The sequence below is a fragment of the Coffea arabica genome, chromosome 6e (assembly GCF_036785885.1).
Source record: "Coffea arabica cultivar ET-39 chromosome 6e, Coffea Arabica ET-39 HiFi, whole genome shotgun sequence".
In the NCBI taxonomy this organism is placed as follows: Eukaryota; Viridiplantae; Streptophyta; class Magnoliopsida; order Gentianales; family Rubiaceae; genus Coffea; species Coffea arabica.
In genome coordinates, this window is record NC_092321.1 from 8,219,992 (window position 1) to 8,239,109 (window position 19,118).

Here is a 19,118-nt window from a genome sequence, read left to right on the forward strand (position 1 = left end):
CCACTAATTCTCTCCACGTGGCATTTCTATCTACAACGCACCCCAAAATGTCTTAAAAGCCCTTACTCGACATTGTCGTTTTGGCTCGTCCCTCAACTTTCACGACTCGGGTATGATAATAGTACAGGAGTGGTAGTCCTGTGTGGTTTGAATTTCTCGATAAAATCTGCTATAAATAAATTTTCGCTCCTGTCCAAACAGGTCCATATCGGGATTACTACTTGATCGCAGTCGTCTAATATCAACCCTAGCTCAGCCCCGCTCGGCTCAGCTGTATATTCTGGACTTGCATGATCTGAAATAGTAAAGAGGGAGAGAGGGAGAGAGAATTGATCTGATCCGGCCATCCCAATTGAAGCATGGAAAGGATCGTCGGCGGCAAGTTCAAGCTCGGCCGGAAGATCGGTAGTGGATCCTTCGGAGAAATCTTTCTCGGTCAGTACATATATTTGTGTCTAAATATGTCATATGAATCAAATTCATGCGATGATTTTTTTTCCCTGCATTTTCTGCTTTTTCTTTATGAAACTCTTGCTAATTGCAGTTTAATTTGATTCTGCAGCCACGCATATCGATACCTTTGAGATCGTTGCTGTGAAGATTGTAAGTTTTCGTTTCTTTTTTGTCAATTCAGTTGATAGCTGTAATTGGTTTATCCGTTTGAGTTTATTGATTTGTCCCGGAATGCAGATATGATTGGTTTGGATCTAATTCAATTTCAATGGTGAAGAAAATCCTCATCAATTTGTGGTATTCGGTGTTTGGTTAAAAGAATAAGTACTTGTGGTTCCACTAATTTATGCATTTTTACAGTTTTTGCTGTGGAAGTTTCTTTCCGTGCGAACAACCATAGAAGAGAAATATTTAAGTTGCTTTGGTAAAAGATTTGAAAACAGTGTTGAAGTTGGTATATTTGAGATTACGTTACATTGAGCTGAAAGTTTCTGGTTAGTGGACGAAAATGGTCTGAACATTTACTTATTACCTACATACTATAATCTAGGGGTTAACTGCTTGTTTGGTTAGCTATTTAAGTTGTTCCAGAAGACAGACTTATGTGAAGATCTTGCTTGGAAGTACTTGTGTTGAACGGCACAGCCCAGTGGATGTGCAACTTCCATAATTAATACCTCTACAGCTCTATTCATTTCTGCGGTGATGAATTGAGTCATTTTGTTGCATCAGTATGTGATGTAAAACAACCTGGTAGTTCTTTCAAATCACTGATGCTACATTACCATATAGCTGTTCTTATCAAATTTCAAATTGAAAGGGCTGTTGAGCAGGATTAACTGTGCATAGCTTGCTTCTTCTTCTTCTTCTTTTTTTGTTTAAAAAAGGATGTCTTAAATTACATGAACTATTAAATAGGATTAAATGTGCATAGCTTTTATCTTTTTTTCTTTCCGTCCCATTATTTTTTTAAGATTTCCCTTGCTTCCGTCTTATCAATTTTTCTGCTTTTTCATTTCACAGGAGAACAATAAGACTAAGCACCCACAACTCTTATATGAAGCCAAGTTATACAACTTTCTTCAGGGTGGAAGTATGTGTTTATATACTTAGTGAATTTTTATGGCGCGGTTACAATTTATGTTGTTAAATATATTAGAGGGGGATGGGAATCTCATTATACTTGTCTTCTAATTTTTCATTTTTAGGTGGCATTCCTGGTATAAAGTGGTCCGGCGTTGATGGGGATGACAATGTCCTAGTAATTGATTTGCTGGGGCCAAGTCTTGAGGATCTCTTTGTCTACTGTGGCAGGAAGTTTTCCTTGAAAACTGTATTAATGTTGGCTGATCAGATGGTAAAGATTAACTCAGATTAACTCCTAATCATTTAGGGAAGAAAGCACGTATACATAAGATCAGTCTTTTAAGTTTGTTTTCCTTAATGACACTTTATGCATCTTCCATGTGATCACGAGTCAATGACTGTGCATATGCAAGTGAGCTTGTGGTGTTTATTTTAATTTCAAGTGATATTTCTTTCTGGTTGTTGAATATTCCTGTTGTAATCAAGTAATTTTGTGTGCACATTCATGCATTGCAGAGTATTTCTCTCAATTTTTGGCCTGTGCACTGAATTCATGTATTGGTAGTTGGGTTTGGACTTGGAAACCTGAAGGATTTATCATCATGTTGATAGAATTTTAGGTATTGGGGATTTAACTCCTTTTATTCTCCTTGATATTGTCCAGATAACAAGAATTGAGTATGTGCATTCTAAAGGGTTTCTTCACAGAGATATCAAGCCTGATAACTTTCTCATGGGTCTTGGTCGAAAAGCAAATCAGGTAATAGTGACAATAATTGCTGGGCCTCTATAAACAGCATTGGTTCATCTAAGACTGATCACTCTGTTTAGAAAAGTTGGTTAATTTATATATAATTCTTAAAGCACAGGTATGCTGTTGATTTTATTTTCTCTTTTGCTGCCTTCTTAATGTTATTGTTATTGTGTTATACTCTTAGGTCTACATCATTGATTTTGGTCTTGCAAAAAGATATCGTGATGCAACTACTAACCGGCACATCCCCTACAGGTACACCTTTATCTGCCTATACGAGCTTTCGTAGGTTGGAGTGCTATCAAACCAGTTTTCTTATTATTCTTTTGCTTTCCTTTCTTTTGCATAGGGAGAATAAGAATTTAACAGGGACTGCGCGCTATGCAAGTTGTAACACTCATCTTGGAATTGGTGAGGCTCTGGAGGTTTTCTCTAATATTGTTATTTGAAATGGCTGCCTCTTTATTTCCTTGGATTGGAGGCAAATTATCTGTACGAGTCTTTAGGCACTGTGCATATAATGCTCATCGATTTGATTTGTAGAGCAGAGCCGACGGGATGACTTGGAATCTCTTGGATATGTACTTCTATATTTCTTGAGAGGAAGGTCTGCATTTTTATTTTGGTTTTTCCTTGTTTCTTTAAATTCTTACTGATGGAACTCTGGGATATACATAGGTGCAATTCTTCCTTAACAAGCATCATTTTGTGTATAGCCTTCCATGGCAGGGTTTGAAAGCTGCCACAAAGAAACAAAAGTATGACAAAATATGTGAGAAGAAGTTGTCTACTCCTATTGAGGTATAATATTTATTAGGCAATTTTAGTCTCATCTGTATGAAATTCATATGTTGAACTGGTAATCCATATATCTGTAGGTTTTATGTAAGTCTCATCCAGTGGAGTTCGCATCATACTTCCATTACTGCCATTCATTGACATTTGATCAGCGGCCTGATTATGGATTCTTGAAACGCCTCTTTCGTGATCTGTTTACGCGTGAAGGTCTGTTGTTCATCTCGTTGCCTCAAGCTTTCAGAAATTGGAGGAGATATCTCACTTGATTAGAAATATGAAATAACTTAAGTTTGACTTGTTTTATTGTCTTCAAATTTTGAATTCTCCTTGGGAGGAACTTGCTGAAATGGTGCTTCAACTACATAGTTTGATTTATCTAGTTTATTTTTATTTAGTTATTTTTTTTTTCTGCAGGGTGTGAATCCGATTACATATTTGACTGGACTATCTTAAAATATCAGCAGTCACAGTCAAGCAAAGTGCAGCAACGGGTATTGCACATTCTTGGTTGATTATGATTTTGTCTGGTCCCTTTTTGCATGATGGATGCGTGAAACTTCAGGGGTTTCACATAGCTTATAAAAGCCATATAATTCATCATCTTTTAGTAACTTCAGTGTTCATATGTGGCAGCCAATGCCTGCTGAGAGCAGTCGGGCAGTTCAAATGGACGTAGAAAAACATCAAGGTTAGACTATGCTAATTATGTATCTTTCTGTTCTTGCGTGTTAGATGGCAACTGACGCTAATAGAAATTTACATCAGCAGACAACCAGACAATCTTAACTGTTTGCCTTGGTGGTTTAGTGTCTTTTGACTGTTGATGGATATGTTTTAATCGTTGTAGCAATGAATTTAATATTTATTTGGCTTGGATTAATAATGTAACCAGTTCCATGTTGACTCCAGCTGGCAATAGCGCGCCTTTTTCAGCTGAGATGGCTGACCGTATAAGATCAAACAATGCTTCGAGTCCTGGCATCCGCATGCAATTTAAATCGCCTCCAAATAGGAATATGACTTCTGGAAATCCTCTTGAGAGAAATGTGAGTTATCTCCACTTTGTTTGAAACGCCATCTCATCTCCCTTTATTTTCCTGGTTGGTTGGAATTAAACTATCACTGATGATGACAAAATTGTGCTGACAATGGGACTTTTATGTTGTTTGATCGAAGTCTTTTTAGGTATTTACTAATTTTAAATCATGCTTTGGGGTCATTTGGTTCTTAGAAAACATTGGTTTGATTATCTTGCAGATATCTTATTGCTGTGTTTAATAACTAATACACATCCTTAAACTTAAAGGTTTTGAACACTGCACAAATGCCATCTACTTCGTTTGCCCCTCCTGGTGTACCAAAAGGCAATGTTTCAAGGCCTAATTTATCAGCTGAAATCTCAAATTCTGGTCATGGACATGGAGAAAGTACCGGTCCTTCTAGCAGCTGGATTTCTTCGCTGCGTCGCATTTCTTCTGCAAAGTGATCTGCATTGTATTCTCATCTAACACGGTCTTTTTCACTTTTTCCCCCTCCACCTGTTCCCTTTTCTTTAGTCTCATTCTCCCCATAGTAATCCTATGATTTTTTATTCCATGTTTATTGGCAGGAATGTATGATCACCAACCGCTCGATCTGGGTTCTGTGAATAGATTGCTGATGTGTCAGTGCAAACATATGGGGGATTCAGAGGTGCAATGTTATCAGATGGTTACCTGCTTGCATTAGATTCAAATGTGGTTTACTCTTGCATGCTGACTGTTTCTTGCACTTTGAGACAATCTGGCGATGCATCATATATGCACGAAGGTGCATGAGAGCAAGTTGATTGACTGTCTTGTAGAAGATTAGAGCTTGATTCGGGCATTTTCCTCCTCCCTGGAAGCTTGGGTGAAGATATCTTTCCTATGACAAGGGTACACATAATCCTTTCACAAAGATCAGAGCTCGCTTCTGCTGTTGTATATAGATGTAACGAACTAGGTGCTGCAACTATGTTAAGTTTGATGTAAAGTAAATGACGTGCAAAGTGTTCCTCTGCTCAACAGATTCATGCAGCTCCCTTGTGCAGTTGGTGGCTGCAAAAATTATTTTTTCACTTGCTTCATGGTTACAAGTTGCTTATGTTGTAAGCATTATTGCTTTTGGTGAGAAACCCAGTCTCTGTGTGAGGAAACAATTAAGCATTTGTCTGGATTTGGTTATGATTCTGATTATCTGAAATTCCCTATTGTGATACTATAACTGCCAGTTTAGAAATGAATTGTGTTTGTGATTTTAGCATTTTTTTGGTTTTTTAACCCATGCTTTATTCATCCTGTTTGAAGCACTGAGACCAGGGAATCATGTACAGTGAATGGCGGTGTATCAGGATTTCATTTAGTCTATCCTTTTTTGGGTGCTATTCTTACTATTCAGGATGATAGGCTGTAGTAAAACTTTGATTCAAGGGAACCATAGGTGGTCAATTAGAAATCCTATAGTAATTGAATTCTACTTGGCCAATACTGATGCAACTGATAGTCAATGATAACTTGCGTCTCTGTTATTTTGTACCTTCAGTTTCCTGTTATCTCTTATTATCATACAGCATCTCATCCCCCTCTCAGTCTCGATCCTATTACATGATTTCATTTTGATTACTACCATCCCCCAAGGCAGGCTGGGTATAGTCAATGTGACTCAGGCTTTATTGTCTGAGACTTTGATTTCATGGTTTTCAGTTTCAATTTAGTCATGCACATGTCAAATTTGCTACTTATCATCATTTTAAAGTTGTTATGTCTCTCAGTTATTAGTTTGTATTTTGCAAATTTGCAGGTTGTCTTCTGCAACAAAATGGGGCCATGAGTTTGCAAGTGGCAATGAATGTCACTCAACAATGGTTAGGAAGCTTATATAGGAAATGCCACTGCCCCTACTTTTTACTACAGGAATCTGCTAAACATCGTCTTTTTTATCATCAGTGCAGATATGGAAGGAAATCTCAATCTTAATTTTTGGCCTCCTGTTATGGATTTTACGTCTTGGATGACAAAAGCGTGCTTTCAATGTGATCTGCAGATGCACATGGCCGATTTATGGCCTCAAAGCTTGTGATCTGTGGTGCTTCATTTCCCTGAATTCCTTTTCTTGGTGTGAATAATGTGATGCACTGGATTGCTGAAGGTCCTTTCCTCTCATGTATTGATCGCTATCGTGGTCTGTGCTGATTAGGCTTTGCTAAAAGGTGCAGAAGATAGAAGGGGATTAGTACTGAAGAAGCTGGCAGCAGAGGTGGTCCTGATTGCAGTTTCTTACATTTGTATTCACTGATATAATTTCTGAACTATGATGAGAGAGCATGATAATACTATGTGCCAGAGTGGGTATATAGTTCATACTAAAGGTCTGCTGGCATTCCTTCATAGCGGTCAAGTTCATTCACTTTTTGGCCAACGCAGCTTCATTGATATGGAGAGCTGAAAACCAAGTTCTGCATCTTCTCTTGCTTGTCCACTGAATTTAATGGTAGTCTCATCCTTCCCGGTAGAGTGATGCTTTGGAGGTAAATAGACATGTTAACGTGCAGAATTTGAAAATTATAATGAGGACCGTCCAATTCTATGGCTTTTGGGATCTCTCTCTCTCTCTCTCCCTCCCTCTTACATTCGTCACTTCACTGGTCAGCATCTCTGCGATTTGTTACACATAAGGGTCTTGGGCTTCGGTATGTAACAGAACGTTTCTATAAACAAATGCAGACCTTTGGAGGAATTCCATCTCCAAGGGAGCGGGGGGAGAAGGGAGGATGACGTGTTTGGGGTCGGTGAAATGTTCCAAAAACGTTGATTATAAAAATCATATAGGGCGGTCGTTAACTAGAAGACTGCACTGTCAATTTCATCAATTGACAGAGAGGTGCAGCTGGGCCAAATCATGAACAGTGTAACAGAGTCGAGAAGAACGCTCATGGACAAAATGTATATGTTACAGAATGCAGAAATGGCACAGCCCCAAACAAAATGAGATAATAATCGCTTTTCACTGTGCTTCTCCGTCCCTCATATGCACTGTAATTACAAGGCATCTTCACAACCTATTTTTGAACATTACTTGCTTACTGGAAACTGAAAATGCATTCTTACAAGATTCATTTCCAGAATGCCAAAATTGGTCTGTTAAATCCACTCTTGCTATTAGGTAAGCTAGAGGTAATATTTTCCACGCTCCGAAATCCAATCTGCAACACGTTCAGAAATGAAAGTGTAAAGGTATTTTCTTCACAATAAGGATTGTATAGAAATTTCAAGTGTCTATGCTACTCCACATATGGAGAATTTCAAATAAAATATTAAAAAACACAACGAGGCAGGTACCTTGTCAAGAAGAATATCCTGGAAATCTTCTGGACCTATCTTCATATTCTGATAATTATCTGATGCAGTCTGCAACAAGTTCGAACAAAATTGAGTCAAACCATCTAAAAAAACAACAATAAAGTGCCTTGTTTCCCTTTCCTTTTGGGAGCAAATCAAATTAGTAAAAAGTCACAGCCGCCGCCAAATTATCATCACTACGAGGATTCCCAAGTCATGCATGTCACTTCAAAAGAGCATACCTGGGACACTAGACGATTCTTAGAATATGAGATCCATGGTTGGGGTTCGAGGATAAAAACACCACCCTAGTTAATAAAATGTTAAATTTAGAAATGTGTATACACTAGGGAGAGGCAGCATGATAGAATGAGACACAAACTACAAACCGGCTGAAGGAGCATCCAGACTTTCGAAAATAATGCAAGTAACCCATCATCACCCCAGTTTAGATGAATCCACTTTGTTACACTTAAGCTGCAAGATAGGAAACAATACAATTATGTCAGCCTGAAGCATGAATGAGACTGACTGTACGTGAAATAAAATTTTTGCTTTTGAATTTCAGAAACTGATCTTCAGAACAAAATTACCCCTTGAGATCGCACCTGGGGCATGGGGAGGAACGACAAATCAAGAGTTATTATGTTGATTGAGTAATGGAAAGCCAATTAAAGAGCTTTTATTAGCATGATTGTAGGGGACTAAAATCAAATCTATGCACAAACAGTGCAACAATATGATGAAAACCAAAATATATTATTTGCCAGGAATTATAAGATCCAAGATTCTCTAATCACTGGAGCTTAATTAGAATAAATTGAATTACATCCCAATTCTTAAAGTTGAAAGACTTCAAGAAAGCTGAAGACGCTTACCAAAGAATTGCATGATAATATGTATTCTCAGGTGGATGCCAACTCTGAACAAAATTTCCTTTCTGAAAAGACACTATGTCAGACAAATCTCCTCCAGAATTCCCAGAAAAGTCCCTTTGCAGTTCACTTTGCAACTCAGTTGCACATTTCTTGGATTGATTTACTTTCTCCCCCTGCATATTAAAACTCCTTTTCATGATTTTCTTCAGGCTCCAATGTGCATCATCGATTCGAGCTGGAAGTGATGGATAGTTATTATTACTTAAGTGCTAGAAGTATCCTATTCTAAAAAGCCTAAAAGAGTAGAAAACTATTTTTTAAGTGACAAAATACCAGACTTAAAATAAGAAAATGGTGCACAATAACATACTTGTCCCAATGGCCATTACTTGCACATTTGTAATTCAGAAAGATTTAGCCCTAGGCCAGAAATCTAGAAGGGAAGAAAAATAACATAAATCAACCCCAAAAAAAAATTTTCCAATCTCAATTTAGACTTCACCAATCAGTTAAAGAAAATAAATGACACATTTTGGATCTACACACAAAAAATCCTTCAGATGCCATATCTTTCCCTAAAAAAAAAAAAAAAAAAAACTAAACAAACAACCAGATTCATAATTTCTTACTAAATTGCTGGAAGATTCTACAAGCAGAAAAGCTTAATCAAACAGTGGAACACCAAATACATCATGATAAGACAATACCTACGAAAACATTTACAAGCTACTTTCATGCATTATGGTAAACTTTTTTTCATTCATATTCGGAAACAAAAAATGCATGCAAAAGTTAATAGAAGGGCACAAAGATTAAACTGGTAAAACTCACCACGATCAATATCAACTCCAAGGATACTGCGGCAAGAAAACTTCTTTGCTGCCAATGCGGAATTAGATAAACAAACTCAAAATTAGTTATACAAAGCCTGCAAATTCAACTAGCAAAATGCATGTAAACTGACAACATAGAGCAAACAATTTGTTATTGCAGCCAAATCTTGACACCTAAAAACAGAAAATAGGAATGCAGAGAATTGATTTACCAATGGTTATCGTGATGATGCCACTATTACAGCCAATATCCAGACAATCCTTGCCTTCAAACCATTCTTTCTTCATGACCTTTAATCTTGGATCCTCGTCCAAATCCTGACTTATCTGAGAACCACCATCATCAATCAATCACTCACTCCAAAATTACCCACAATCGTTATTCAAGTTACTCATCAAGAGGGCAATCAAAAAGGAAAAAAGTCTGAAAGGCCAATGAGATATACCCCTCAAAGTTTCAGACCTATTACCCTAGCAAAGCCCAGCTAGTTCGATTAAACATTCAAAATCCCATTTTAAGTAAATAAAATTTGGGATAAGAATGAGAAAACGAAACTTACTCGATAGCCATAGTAGTGTCTGTAGTTGCCAAAGATGGCGACTTCTTTCCGTTTTCTCTTCTTTTTTGAGTCAGAGTTAGAACAATTTGCTGGGCTTTGCTGCTCCTGTTGCTCATGCTCTTTCTGCTTCTCCTCCTCCTTGTCGTCAAGTGGTTCGCCCATTTTTTGAGTAACTTTGCTTCAATTTCTTGCTGCCGTAGAAACAAGGGACTCGGCGAAGGTGATGGAAAGAGGTTTAAGGAACTTAATTGTGGGGTTTCAGGGTTTCTGTTGGCTTCGCACAAAATTTTCCAATATTTTGGAAAATCGAGGCTTCTAAAGGCAAAGGCTTGCGACGGGATGACAATTGGGCGAATGCCCGCGTGGGAATTTTTTCCCCGGTTTAGAAACGAATTTTTTCCGCTAAAATATATATATACATACAATTAGATATTAGCTTTTTCCGCTCAGATAATACATATAAATACATATATATGTATGTATATATGTATATAATTATACATGTTTACTAATAGAAATTATTATTTAGTTATAATAAATTTATTAATATATTTATATTAAATTACTAATTACACTTTACATAATAATATTTTTTTAAAAAAAAAACTGCAATAATGATACAATAATGATTAAGTGATTTTATTTGTATCAAAAGTGAAAATTTGACTATTTTAGTTATATTTAATTTTTTCATGTTGGATTGTATTCAAATAATTTGTTTAATTATTTTTATGAATTTTAATTATAAAATTATAATAGGTAATAACTTTATAATATTTTAATATTTTAATACTTAATTATTTACTAAAACTAATTATTATGAAATTATATAACAAAATTTTATTATCACAAATTTTTATTAACACTGCAAGTGCTGCGGGAGAAGCGGAAGGCGAGATAGGGATGGGGGAAATTAGTGGACAGCAGGGTGCAGGGCGGGGGAGCGGTACCCGGTTGTGCAGCGGTTGTATCTCTTTTCCGCTTATTTTGCTTGTCCTTTTATAGAGGCCAGAGCCAAAGACACCGTTATGTTTTCCCATCAATTTTCTTTTAAATTTTTTACGAACTTAGATTGGTAATTAAAAAAAAGGGATAATTTCACAAACCTCCTCAAATATTTTTAATAATTACAGAAAGCTCCCTTAAAATTTTAAAAATTACATATACCTCCCTTACTTTTACTATTTAGTAACAACATAGGTCTGATGAGATAGATTTTTTCACAAAAATCCTAATTTGCTTTTTTATACAAAACTAAGAAAGAAAAATATTGTATACTCAATAATTTTCTTCTGCATTTTGTATAAATCAACAAGCCTAATCCCTATCGACCATTCAAATATAAGTTCTAAAATCAAATAACCATCCAAAAAATTTTAAATTGTATATACAATATTAATACTTGTCAAGCAAAAAACAAAAAAATAAAAGACACACACAAACCCTATTGACAACCAATTGTACCCCAAAATTAAATATCAATGCTAAATTACCTTTTCAATACAAGCTAATCTGATTTAGAACCGCCATTATAACCCTTCTACAACCTTAAAAATATGAGCAAACTATTCGGATGGCCATTAAACTTTTGCAATCGTCGAATTTTGATCACTAAACTATTAAAATGTCTAGTTTTAGCCACTGAAATATCTAAAATTAAGACTCGAGACCATTCCGTTAAATTGAGTCGTTAAGAATGTCAGATCTGAGTGCCAGCGCGATATCCAAGACAAAATAAAGGGGCAATTTAGGAAGTTTGATATCCATTTTCTTCTTCTTATTCTATAAACCTAAAGAAGGAGTAACCATGAAATTACAAAATCTGCTACTGCTGCAACGATGGATAAGGAAATGGAAGAAGCCCAACTTGAGTTAGAGGAAGTAGGAGCAAGCTACCGCCTCTGTCTCCGCCACTGTACACAACCTCCATCCTTCAATCTATTCATCAATCGCGTACTTCTATCTCAATGGTTTCAACTAGTCCTCATTCTCCTGAAGGCAGAATCAGCCAAGCAACAGTCATAAAAAGCAGTAAAAGCTCTTACAAAATGAAAAAATCTCCACCCCAAAACAACCTACCATAAACCAGCTGCAGGAAAAGAAGAAAAGTAAGAATTTCTTGAAGATGAAAATGGTAACGAAGAAGAAGGTTTCATTTACCTCCTCTTGACCCTCAAGAAAATCCCACCGAAAGATTCATCCAAAATACCCCACAAAATTTCACTTCCAAACCTGCTTTACTCTATGGCTGATGACAACCTCAACCTTTGCTTGATTATAAATGACCGGCCCATCAAATCTCCGTATAGAATTACTGCAAAATTCGCTTAAAAGAAGGTGAAGTCCGAGGATATTCCCATTGATATGGTTGTCAAGCTATCCAAGTTGAAATAAGATTGCAAGACTCTGGAGGGAAGGCGAAAGATGTATCAATCATACGACATGTTTTTTGCGGATAAAAGGGATGTTTCGTTGCTTCAAGTGTTTTAGGGAAGCATTTTTATAAGAAGAAGATAAAAATTTCGGTGCCGTTGGATTTAAGTAGGGATAATTGGAAAGAGCATATTGAGACGGCAGTAAATTCGACATTTTTATGCTTTGGGAATCGCGTAGGCACTCAAATCTAACATACTTAACGACTAAATTTAGCGGAATGACCTCGAGTCTTTACTTTAAACATTTCAATGACCAAAACCAGATTTTTAATAGTTCAATGACAAAAACTCGATGATCGCAAAAGTTTAGTGACCTTTCGGATAATTTGCTCTAAAAATATTAATATCTCAAAAGTAGAGAATAAATTCAACCTCCATAATAAAATCATAATAAAAAATTTCTAATCCAATAAAAGAAACACTTATGTAATTATTGACATTTTATAAAAAAAAATTCTTGCAACAAAAAAACATGACAAATTTTACATCTTTAGTTCTTCTTTTTATTTCAATTATCAATTTCATTATTTATTTCTCTATTATTGTGAGTCTCTTCATTTTCTTCTAATTTGGCATATAATCTACTCTCTCTATTGATTTTATAATTTCAATTTACTAATATCCACAAAATTGAAGATAATAAAAGAGATTATATTAATTAGAAAAGAGAGGAGCAAAAATAGACAAGAGACAGAAAATAGATTTTTTTTAATGAATTTTGTAAATTTATTGCCTTAAATTTAAAACTGTTTGCCAAGTGAAGGGCATTATAGATATTTTACTATATTAATGGAGGTATGTGTAATTTTTTAAACTTGAGAGAAGCTAAGTGAAATTATCAAGAACCTCAAGGGAGGTTTGTGCAATTATTCCAAAAAAAAGTCTATTGCCTTGTCAGGAAATTTAGCCATGTTACTATCCAATAAAAATAATAAATTAATTAGGGACAGTTAAAAGATCTCAATCCTCAACAATACAAAATATCAAACTTTAATCATTCATTCTATTTTCACCATTAGATCCATTTGTTTTAACAATAGAGATGGTTGGAAAGATCAAATTTTCAAAATTTGATACTTTCCATCATTGAGAGCCAAATTGGGATTTGAAATAAATCAAGGACCAATTGAAGACAATTAGAATAGTTTAAAGGCTTCCTAAATAGTTTATCCAAAAAAAGTATACTAGTTTACTCTAGAAAATATTACCTATTATTTTTTTTCTCTTAATAATGTAGCAAACGGACAACATGCACATTAGAATTGTACTAACAAATTCAAAGAAAATGCCAGTAGAAGTATTGTAATAAACAATTCAAAGAACTTGCCAATATAAGGAGATGTGACTCGCCGAAGAAACTGAGACTCTAAAAAAATTAAAGGTCATATGTTTAATTTTCCCTTTCCCCTGCTTAAAAAAATAAATAACTAAATAAATGGAAGCTTGGCTCTCGAAGGTCTAGTCCATTTACCCTGGCAAATAGTCCGACAGAGTCTTCTTCTTGTCGAGTATTAAAAAAATCCAGGAACACTAACGATATGGCAAAAATACACCTTAACCCAGTTACTCACAGCTCCCTGCAAAGCTTGGAAATGCTCATCCTCAAAGAAAATTTCAACCAGTGACAAAATTTACATAGGCCTCGCAGAATAGAGGATAGGCCTTTGAAAACCTCCTCGCTAGTTCTATGCCCATCCCAGATGACAGAGTTCGATCAGGAACAGAGGATACATGAATAAATTGCAGAAGGACGACATGCTGATACAAAGGACAAAACCATATCTCAGCCTTTTCTACACTACTTTCCAGCTTTTGTGAGGTCACAATAATGCTGGTTACTACAACAATCTCTGTTAATTTCATCTACAAAAAGGAATTTAATACATTCTTTGGTGAGGGTCCATTATAGGAACCACTGTGGGGCTGTCGTTGTAGAAGCATTATTACTCTTCAGACGCGGTTCATCAATTATACAAGTTTGTCTCGTTGATTCCAGATCAAACCTCATTCCAGTTCCTTGAGAAAATCAATATTGTCAACAAAAACCTGCAAGTTTAAGACAACACAATGCAAATCGATCATAATCTTCTACCAGCTAAAGGGAGTAAGTCTTGACACAAAACTTTTTTTTTTTGGGTCCAGATCATGGGGTGGGTGGAGGTAAAAGGAAAGGTAATAGCCAACCTCATTTTCACACAAAAAGCAATAAGTTGAGAAATAAAAGTGGGGTGACCTTATCCTTTGTTGAAGCCACATGAATTTTTAGGTTGTCTTTTGGGCCTTAGTAAAAGCTGAGGGGAAGAATAATCTGAACATGATAATATTGTATGATCGTTGGTTTTCTTAGAAGGTTTCACCAGGTGTATTTATGCACACATTTGTCACTGAACCCAAGTAAAACACAAAAATTTCGTCTATTTATGAGAAGAAAATGCCTAATATATGTCCTTATCTACTAAGCAGACCAATCTCTTTTAAGCGGGTATAGTCAAGCTTGTGGTTAGGCTACTTCTTTTAAGACCCAACATCAATTTAAACAAGCCAAAGGGTAAATAAAGAACTTGATTCAGTCATGCTCAGACATTATGCAATTTTAGTTAGTTTCAAGAGCACATAGAATCAAAATAAAAGTAATTCTCAGGTAAAATACATACTGTCTTCCAACCATCAGGATCCAGGCAAGCAGTAATCTTGGTGTTGATACCAGGCAAAGGTCCAGGTTCCCGGGTAATCTTTCCACCACTGAGCCTAATTGCTTCTGCAGTTTTATAAACATCATCCGTTCCTATGGCTATCTGTTTAAGACAATCCATTTGAGCAGAACTTGAGCATTGGTATTCAACTTGCACATGAACCACATGGAATTTGAGGAAATCCTAAAGTCTACCTGTGCATATGCATTTCCTTTGTCATACTCGGAAACCCCATAATTATATGTCAACTCAATTACTGCACTTTTATCCTCTGGACCATAGCCCATCATTGCTACCGTATACTGCACAAAAGAAAGGTGGAAACAAAGGACAGAAGCAGTATCATATCAGCTGGAGACAACTATCTTCAACTTCAGTCATGAACTCCAAATTCATGAAGAATATAAAAGCAGCAAAAGCATGCAGGAGCTCAAATGGCAGAATTACGGAAACACCAATTGGGCTACTGCTAACATAATATTTGAAATTGTAGAAAGCAGGACAATATAATCACGTTCCAAACCAATCGAAAGTGAATCAGGTCCAAAGGGGACATTTAAGAATTTGGCAATGATTCAAAATGCATAAAATTATTAACATATTGCTCATAAGCCAAGGATTTTGGTCAAGAAAACCTTATTAGCTTTAACCAAAACAAGCATCTAGAAAGCAGGAACTAGACTATGCTCATTCTTGGAATCCCAAAAAGCGAGAAAAGGCTAACAAGTACCAGCTCTAGAATAAAGCAAGCTCGCCACTGAAAAATTAGAAATTCAGAGAGAGAGAGAGGTCCTATCAAAATCCTAGCACAAAGTTAACTGCATTGTCACAGCAATGACACATTGAGACAAGAAGAGAAGAATAATCATCTTTAACAGATCCCCACCCATGGCATGTCAAGCTTAAGTCAACAAGGAAACATAGGGGTGAAGGAAGAACTTATATCTGATTACAATCTATATTCAACTAACTTCAGTGAAATGTACAACAGGAACTTCTTTGGAGCAAAAGAAATGGGACCCATTCAGTGAAACTTTTCTACCCAAGTCTTTTTCTTGTTTCTGATAATCAAAGGAAAACTTTTTATTCCCCTTCTTACTGAAACCTAAAATATAATCAGGAAATATTACCTACCTTATATTCAGCATTATCTCTTGTGCGAAGAAGCTCCATGCCATAAGCCTAATTGTAACCAGAAAAATGTCATCCAGATTAATATTACTCAAGAATACAAGGATCAGAAGAAACTAATACAAATTGCTTTTTCATCTTTGTCCAGATAATGTGCTACCTTCTCATAAAAATTTATAGCACGTTCAAGATCTCCAACTCGGAGCATTACTTGGCATAGTGGCTCAGGAGTAGGACCCCTCTCCAAAAGTTCAAATTTATATCCATCAGGATCTTCAATAAATGCAATAATTGTTTTGCCACCTTTGACAGGACCTGGTTCCCTTGTAACTTTACCACCCTTTGCTTTGATCAGATCTACAGTCTTTGTAACCTACAGACAGCAAACAACAGCTAATCAGTATTGCAATTAAGTACGACAGAACAAACCTAAGCCTTACAACTTGCTGAAGTAAGTTGTTAACTTAGGATAAAAAATAAGAGGACTTGAGAAATTGTTCGACACATGCCTTGAGAAATCACCCTTTTCTTTCTTTCTTTTTTCTTTACAAGTTAAAATAGTTAACTATAGTAGCCAAGATATGGCTTTCTCCAATTAAGTTTGAAATCAGAACATTACAATAGAATCTTTGTCCAAAGCCAAAGAATAAAGAAGCATAACTCCAAACAGACCTCAGTAATGAATTAAAACTGATTCCAAAATAAGTAGCATAAGACTATTATAAGAAGACTCCTCCAACATAAACAGCCTCTGGAATGTCTTTGAAAAGACATGATTTTGCCTAAACTTACATCCTCAACTGCAATGCCAAAATGACCAAAGCCAGCTCCAATATCATACTTATCAACTCCATAGTCTAGCAGCAAAATTAACAGGAAACAACATCAGAAACAAATCACCTTGGTATGCAAAATATAAACAATGCACTCAAGATTGATATACAGTGCCTTAAACGTCCAGACATCATCAAGTACATGGATTAGGAAACTTAGGAATGAGTAGTTTCAGAAAAATATCCTTACTGTAAGTGAGTTCAATAACAAAATGAGAATCTTCTGGGCCATATCCAAGAAAGGCATTTGTATATCTCTCCTCAGGTATGTCACGTTTCCTTAACAACTTCATGCCTAAACACTCTGTGTAGAATCTTCATCCACCATTCAAATAAACTTTGCACATTGTCAATATTGAAAAAAATAACTGAACACAATACCAACAAATTAATCGTGTCATTGTAAATTTACTTTATTGTCCTGTCCAAGTCCCCAACACGATAAACAACATGCAGCAATCTTCTCTTGTCCTTTTTAACCCACTCCAAGACATTTTCTTCAGTAGCAGCAGTGCTTGCTTGCGCTATATTCCCAGCAGCGCTAACAGCAGTGCTGCTTCCCTCTCCTCTTAACAGCTTGGATGCTTTAAGGCCAAATGACAGAGATTGTGGAACTGCTGAAAGAAAGAAGCATATTGTGACGTAAGAGTATTGATCTTCCTAGCGTAGCAATTTCTTAAATGTAAGCATACAAAATTAATTGGAAGGCTTTCAGTTTTCTCTATACAGGCATCACCATAGACTTTCAACATGTAAATGATAGGCCATCAGGGATTCAGGATCACACGCAATATTATCTCACTTAAACATTTTTATTCAGCGTTCACAAGTTTTTAAAAGAAAAAGAAGCAAGAACCAGAAATCATAAGCTGGCATACTTGACAAAATTCGAGCTCAAGATATATCAACTGTTTCACTTAAAATACTCAAAGTTGAGTTGAAGAAATAACAACACAAAATGAAAGCCAGATAATGACAAACATGAGAACTATAACCAAGCCCCTAATCCAATCATCTAAGCATGAAGAAAGCACGAAATTTTAAGGCAACCTTCAGGCTTCCATTAGCAAGTCAGACAATTTTTTGTGCAACTGATGGCACGTCCATCATGGGCAAACATTTCACCAGTTGAGTCACAAAGCCAATGGACAAAGCTAGAAGACATTTACAGTATAATACTGCACTTGTCAAACTCAAGCTCGCCATTAGTTTGCAAGTAATGTGTCTTTCCTGTAATTAACTATTAGCTTTGTTTCTCAGCTCCACTCACCCCAAAAAAATAAAAAAAGGTATTACATTTCATTGATTATTCAGCCGTGATTGAACCAATTAGGCCTTGGTCTAGTGGTGAAGGTTGAGGCTCCAGAAGTAGGAGGTCTTTGGTTCAAGTCTCCCAGAAGAGAGTTGTAGCCCACTGTTGTGAATTATCACCCCAACTTGTCTGTGGATGGTGTACTGTAATCCTTTTACTTCTTAAAAAAATAATAATAATCCAGCCATAATTGGCAGCTGTTGTTATTCATCTATTTCCAATCAGAGTTTCATAACTCAAAATCAAGTTAAATTTAATATTAATGGCTGCAAACCATTTTTCCTATTTTCAAACCCCGTTCATTAAAAAAAAAAAAAGAGGACATCATAGAAACTCAGATGAATTCTTTTTCCTTTATGATGCAAAATGTAGCAAAATCATCGATAAGATAGCAAAATTCCTCAGAAAGGGGGAAAAAACCATCATCGAGCAAAGTATCGACCAAGAAATGAAAGGGGTCAATTTCCCACCCCTCGGCCTCTCGCCGCACAAAAAACACCAAATTTGAACAGAAAAAAATTAATGAAATTAAATCAGAGTGAAAATATTACCACTGCCGAGATGCAATAAACTGAGCGGCCGACAAGAATTGTGGGATGGCGAAGCGAAGGGCGCAGCGAAGCGAGAAGGAGGCCCTGCAGCAGCCGCAGACCTGAAGGAAGACAGCGAAGGTCTAATGGACGACGCCATGGGTAGTATCCTCACCATTGTCACTCTATTTCTCTGTTGCCCGCTCACTCTCTCCTATATATGACCGGATTTCTACAGAATTTAATTTGTACAAAAAAGAAAAGACAGATAAAAGTCAAATGGATATACGCAGAGCAAAGAACCTGTGAAGTGAAGTAGAGGGTGGTGAGAGTAAGGAATTAGATGCGGAAGTTATTTACGGAGTGAGCACCGGACCCAAGACCCAGGACCCATGACAGAGAAGATTGTGTTGAATTGGCAGCGGTTTGGTTTCCGGGTTTACCATATCCCCCCACCCATAATA

General features: G+C 36.2%; 3 protein-coding genes and 1 long non-coding RNA gene across 12 annotated transcripts; 1 reads left to right on the forward strand and 3 right to left on the reverse strand.

Moving 5' to 3' along the window:
* Positions 1-123: 123 nt before the first annotated feature.
* LOC140004254 (casein kinase 1-like protein 3) lies at positions 124-6,709 on the forward strand. Of its 8 annotated transcripts, none has more exons than XR_003449106.2 (17): positions 124-435; positions 563-603; positions 1,477-1,546; positions 1,662-1,810; positions 2,204-2,299; positions 2,478-2,548; positions 2,643-2,704; positions 2,837-2,900; positions 3,010-3,094; positions 3,172-3,298; positions 3,506-3,582; positions 3,725-3,779; positions 4,001-4,137; positions 4,398-4,585; positions 4,701-5,238; positions 5,912-5,975; positions 6,058-6,709. XR_003449106.2 is itself a non-coding variant. In XM_072054924.1 (15 exons), the coding sequence occupies exons 1-14, from the start codon at positions 360-362 to the stop codon at positions 4,575-4,577; spliced, it is 1,290 nt and encodes a 429-aa protein (XP_071911025.1). In that variant the 5' UTR covers positions 124-359; the 3' UTR covers positions 4,578-4,585; positions 4,701-5,335. The 8 variants fall into 8 exon arrangements, 1 of the variants encoding a protein (XP_071911025.1); XR_003449105.2 differs by having other exon boundaries at positions 6,063-6,709; XR_003449113.2 differs by having other exon boundaries at positions 4,701-5,007.
* Positions 6,710-7,043: 334 nt separating this feature from the next.
* LOC113693622 (probable RNA methyltransferase At5g51130) lies at positions 7,044-10,128 on the reverse strand. The gene is made up of 8 exons (XM_027212178.2): positions 9,721-10,128; positions 9,373-9,487; positions 9,159-9,206; positions 8,328-8,562; positions 7,839-7,926; positions 7,692-7,757; positions 7,450-7,518; positions 7,044-7,313 (listed from the first exon to the last, which is right to left on the reverse strand). Exons 1-8 carry the CDS (start codon positions 9,880-9,882, stop codon positions 7,224-7,226), a joined length of 873 nt encoding a protein of 290 aa, XP_027067979.2. The 5' UTR covers positions 9,883-10,128; the 3' UTR covers positions 7,044-7,223.
* A 1,327-nt stretch (positions 10,129-11,455) lies between these two features.
* Positions 11,456-12,256, reverse strand: LOC140010032 (uncharacterized). The gene is made up of 2 exons (XR_011817290.1): positions 11,881-12,256; positions 11,456-11,712 (listed from the first exon to the last, which is right to left on the reverse strand). It is a non-coding gene; the product is annotated as an uncharacterized lncRNA (long non-coding RNA).
* A 1,492-nt stretch (positions 12,257-13,748) lies between these two features.
* Positions 13,749-19,073, reverse strand: LOC113693618 (probable lactoylglutathione lyase, chloroplastic). Of its 2 annotated transcripts, none has more exons than XM_027212172.2 (9): positions 18,676-19,073; positions 17,225-17,429; positions 17,003-17,127; positions 16,772-16,836; positions 16,140-16,352; positions 15,983-16,030; positions 15,043-15,150; positions 14,810-14,950; positions 13,749-14,201 (listed from the first exon to the last, which is right to left on the reverse strand). In XM_027212172.2, the coding sequence occupies exons 1-9, from the start codon at positions 18,830-18,832 to the stop codon at positions 14,160-14,162; spliced, it is 1,104 nt and encodes a 367-aa protein (XP_027067973.2). In that variant the 5' UTR covers positions 18,833-19,073; the 3' UTR covers positions 13,749-14,159. The 2 variants fall into 2 exon arrangements, with proteins under 2 accessions (XP_027067973.2, XP_027067972.2); XM_027212171.2 differs by having other exon boundaries at positions 17,225-17,426; positions 18,676-18,968.
* Positions 19,074-19,118: the final 45 nt, after the last annotated feature.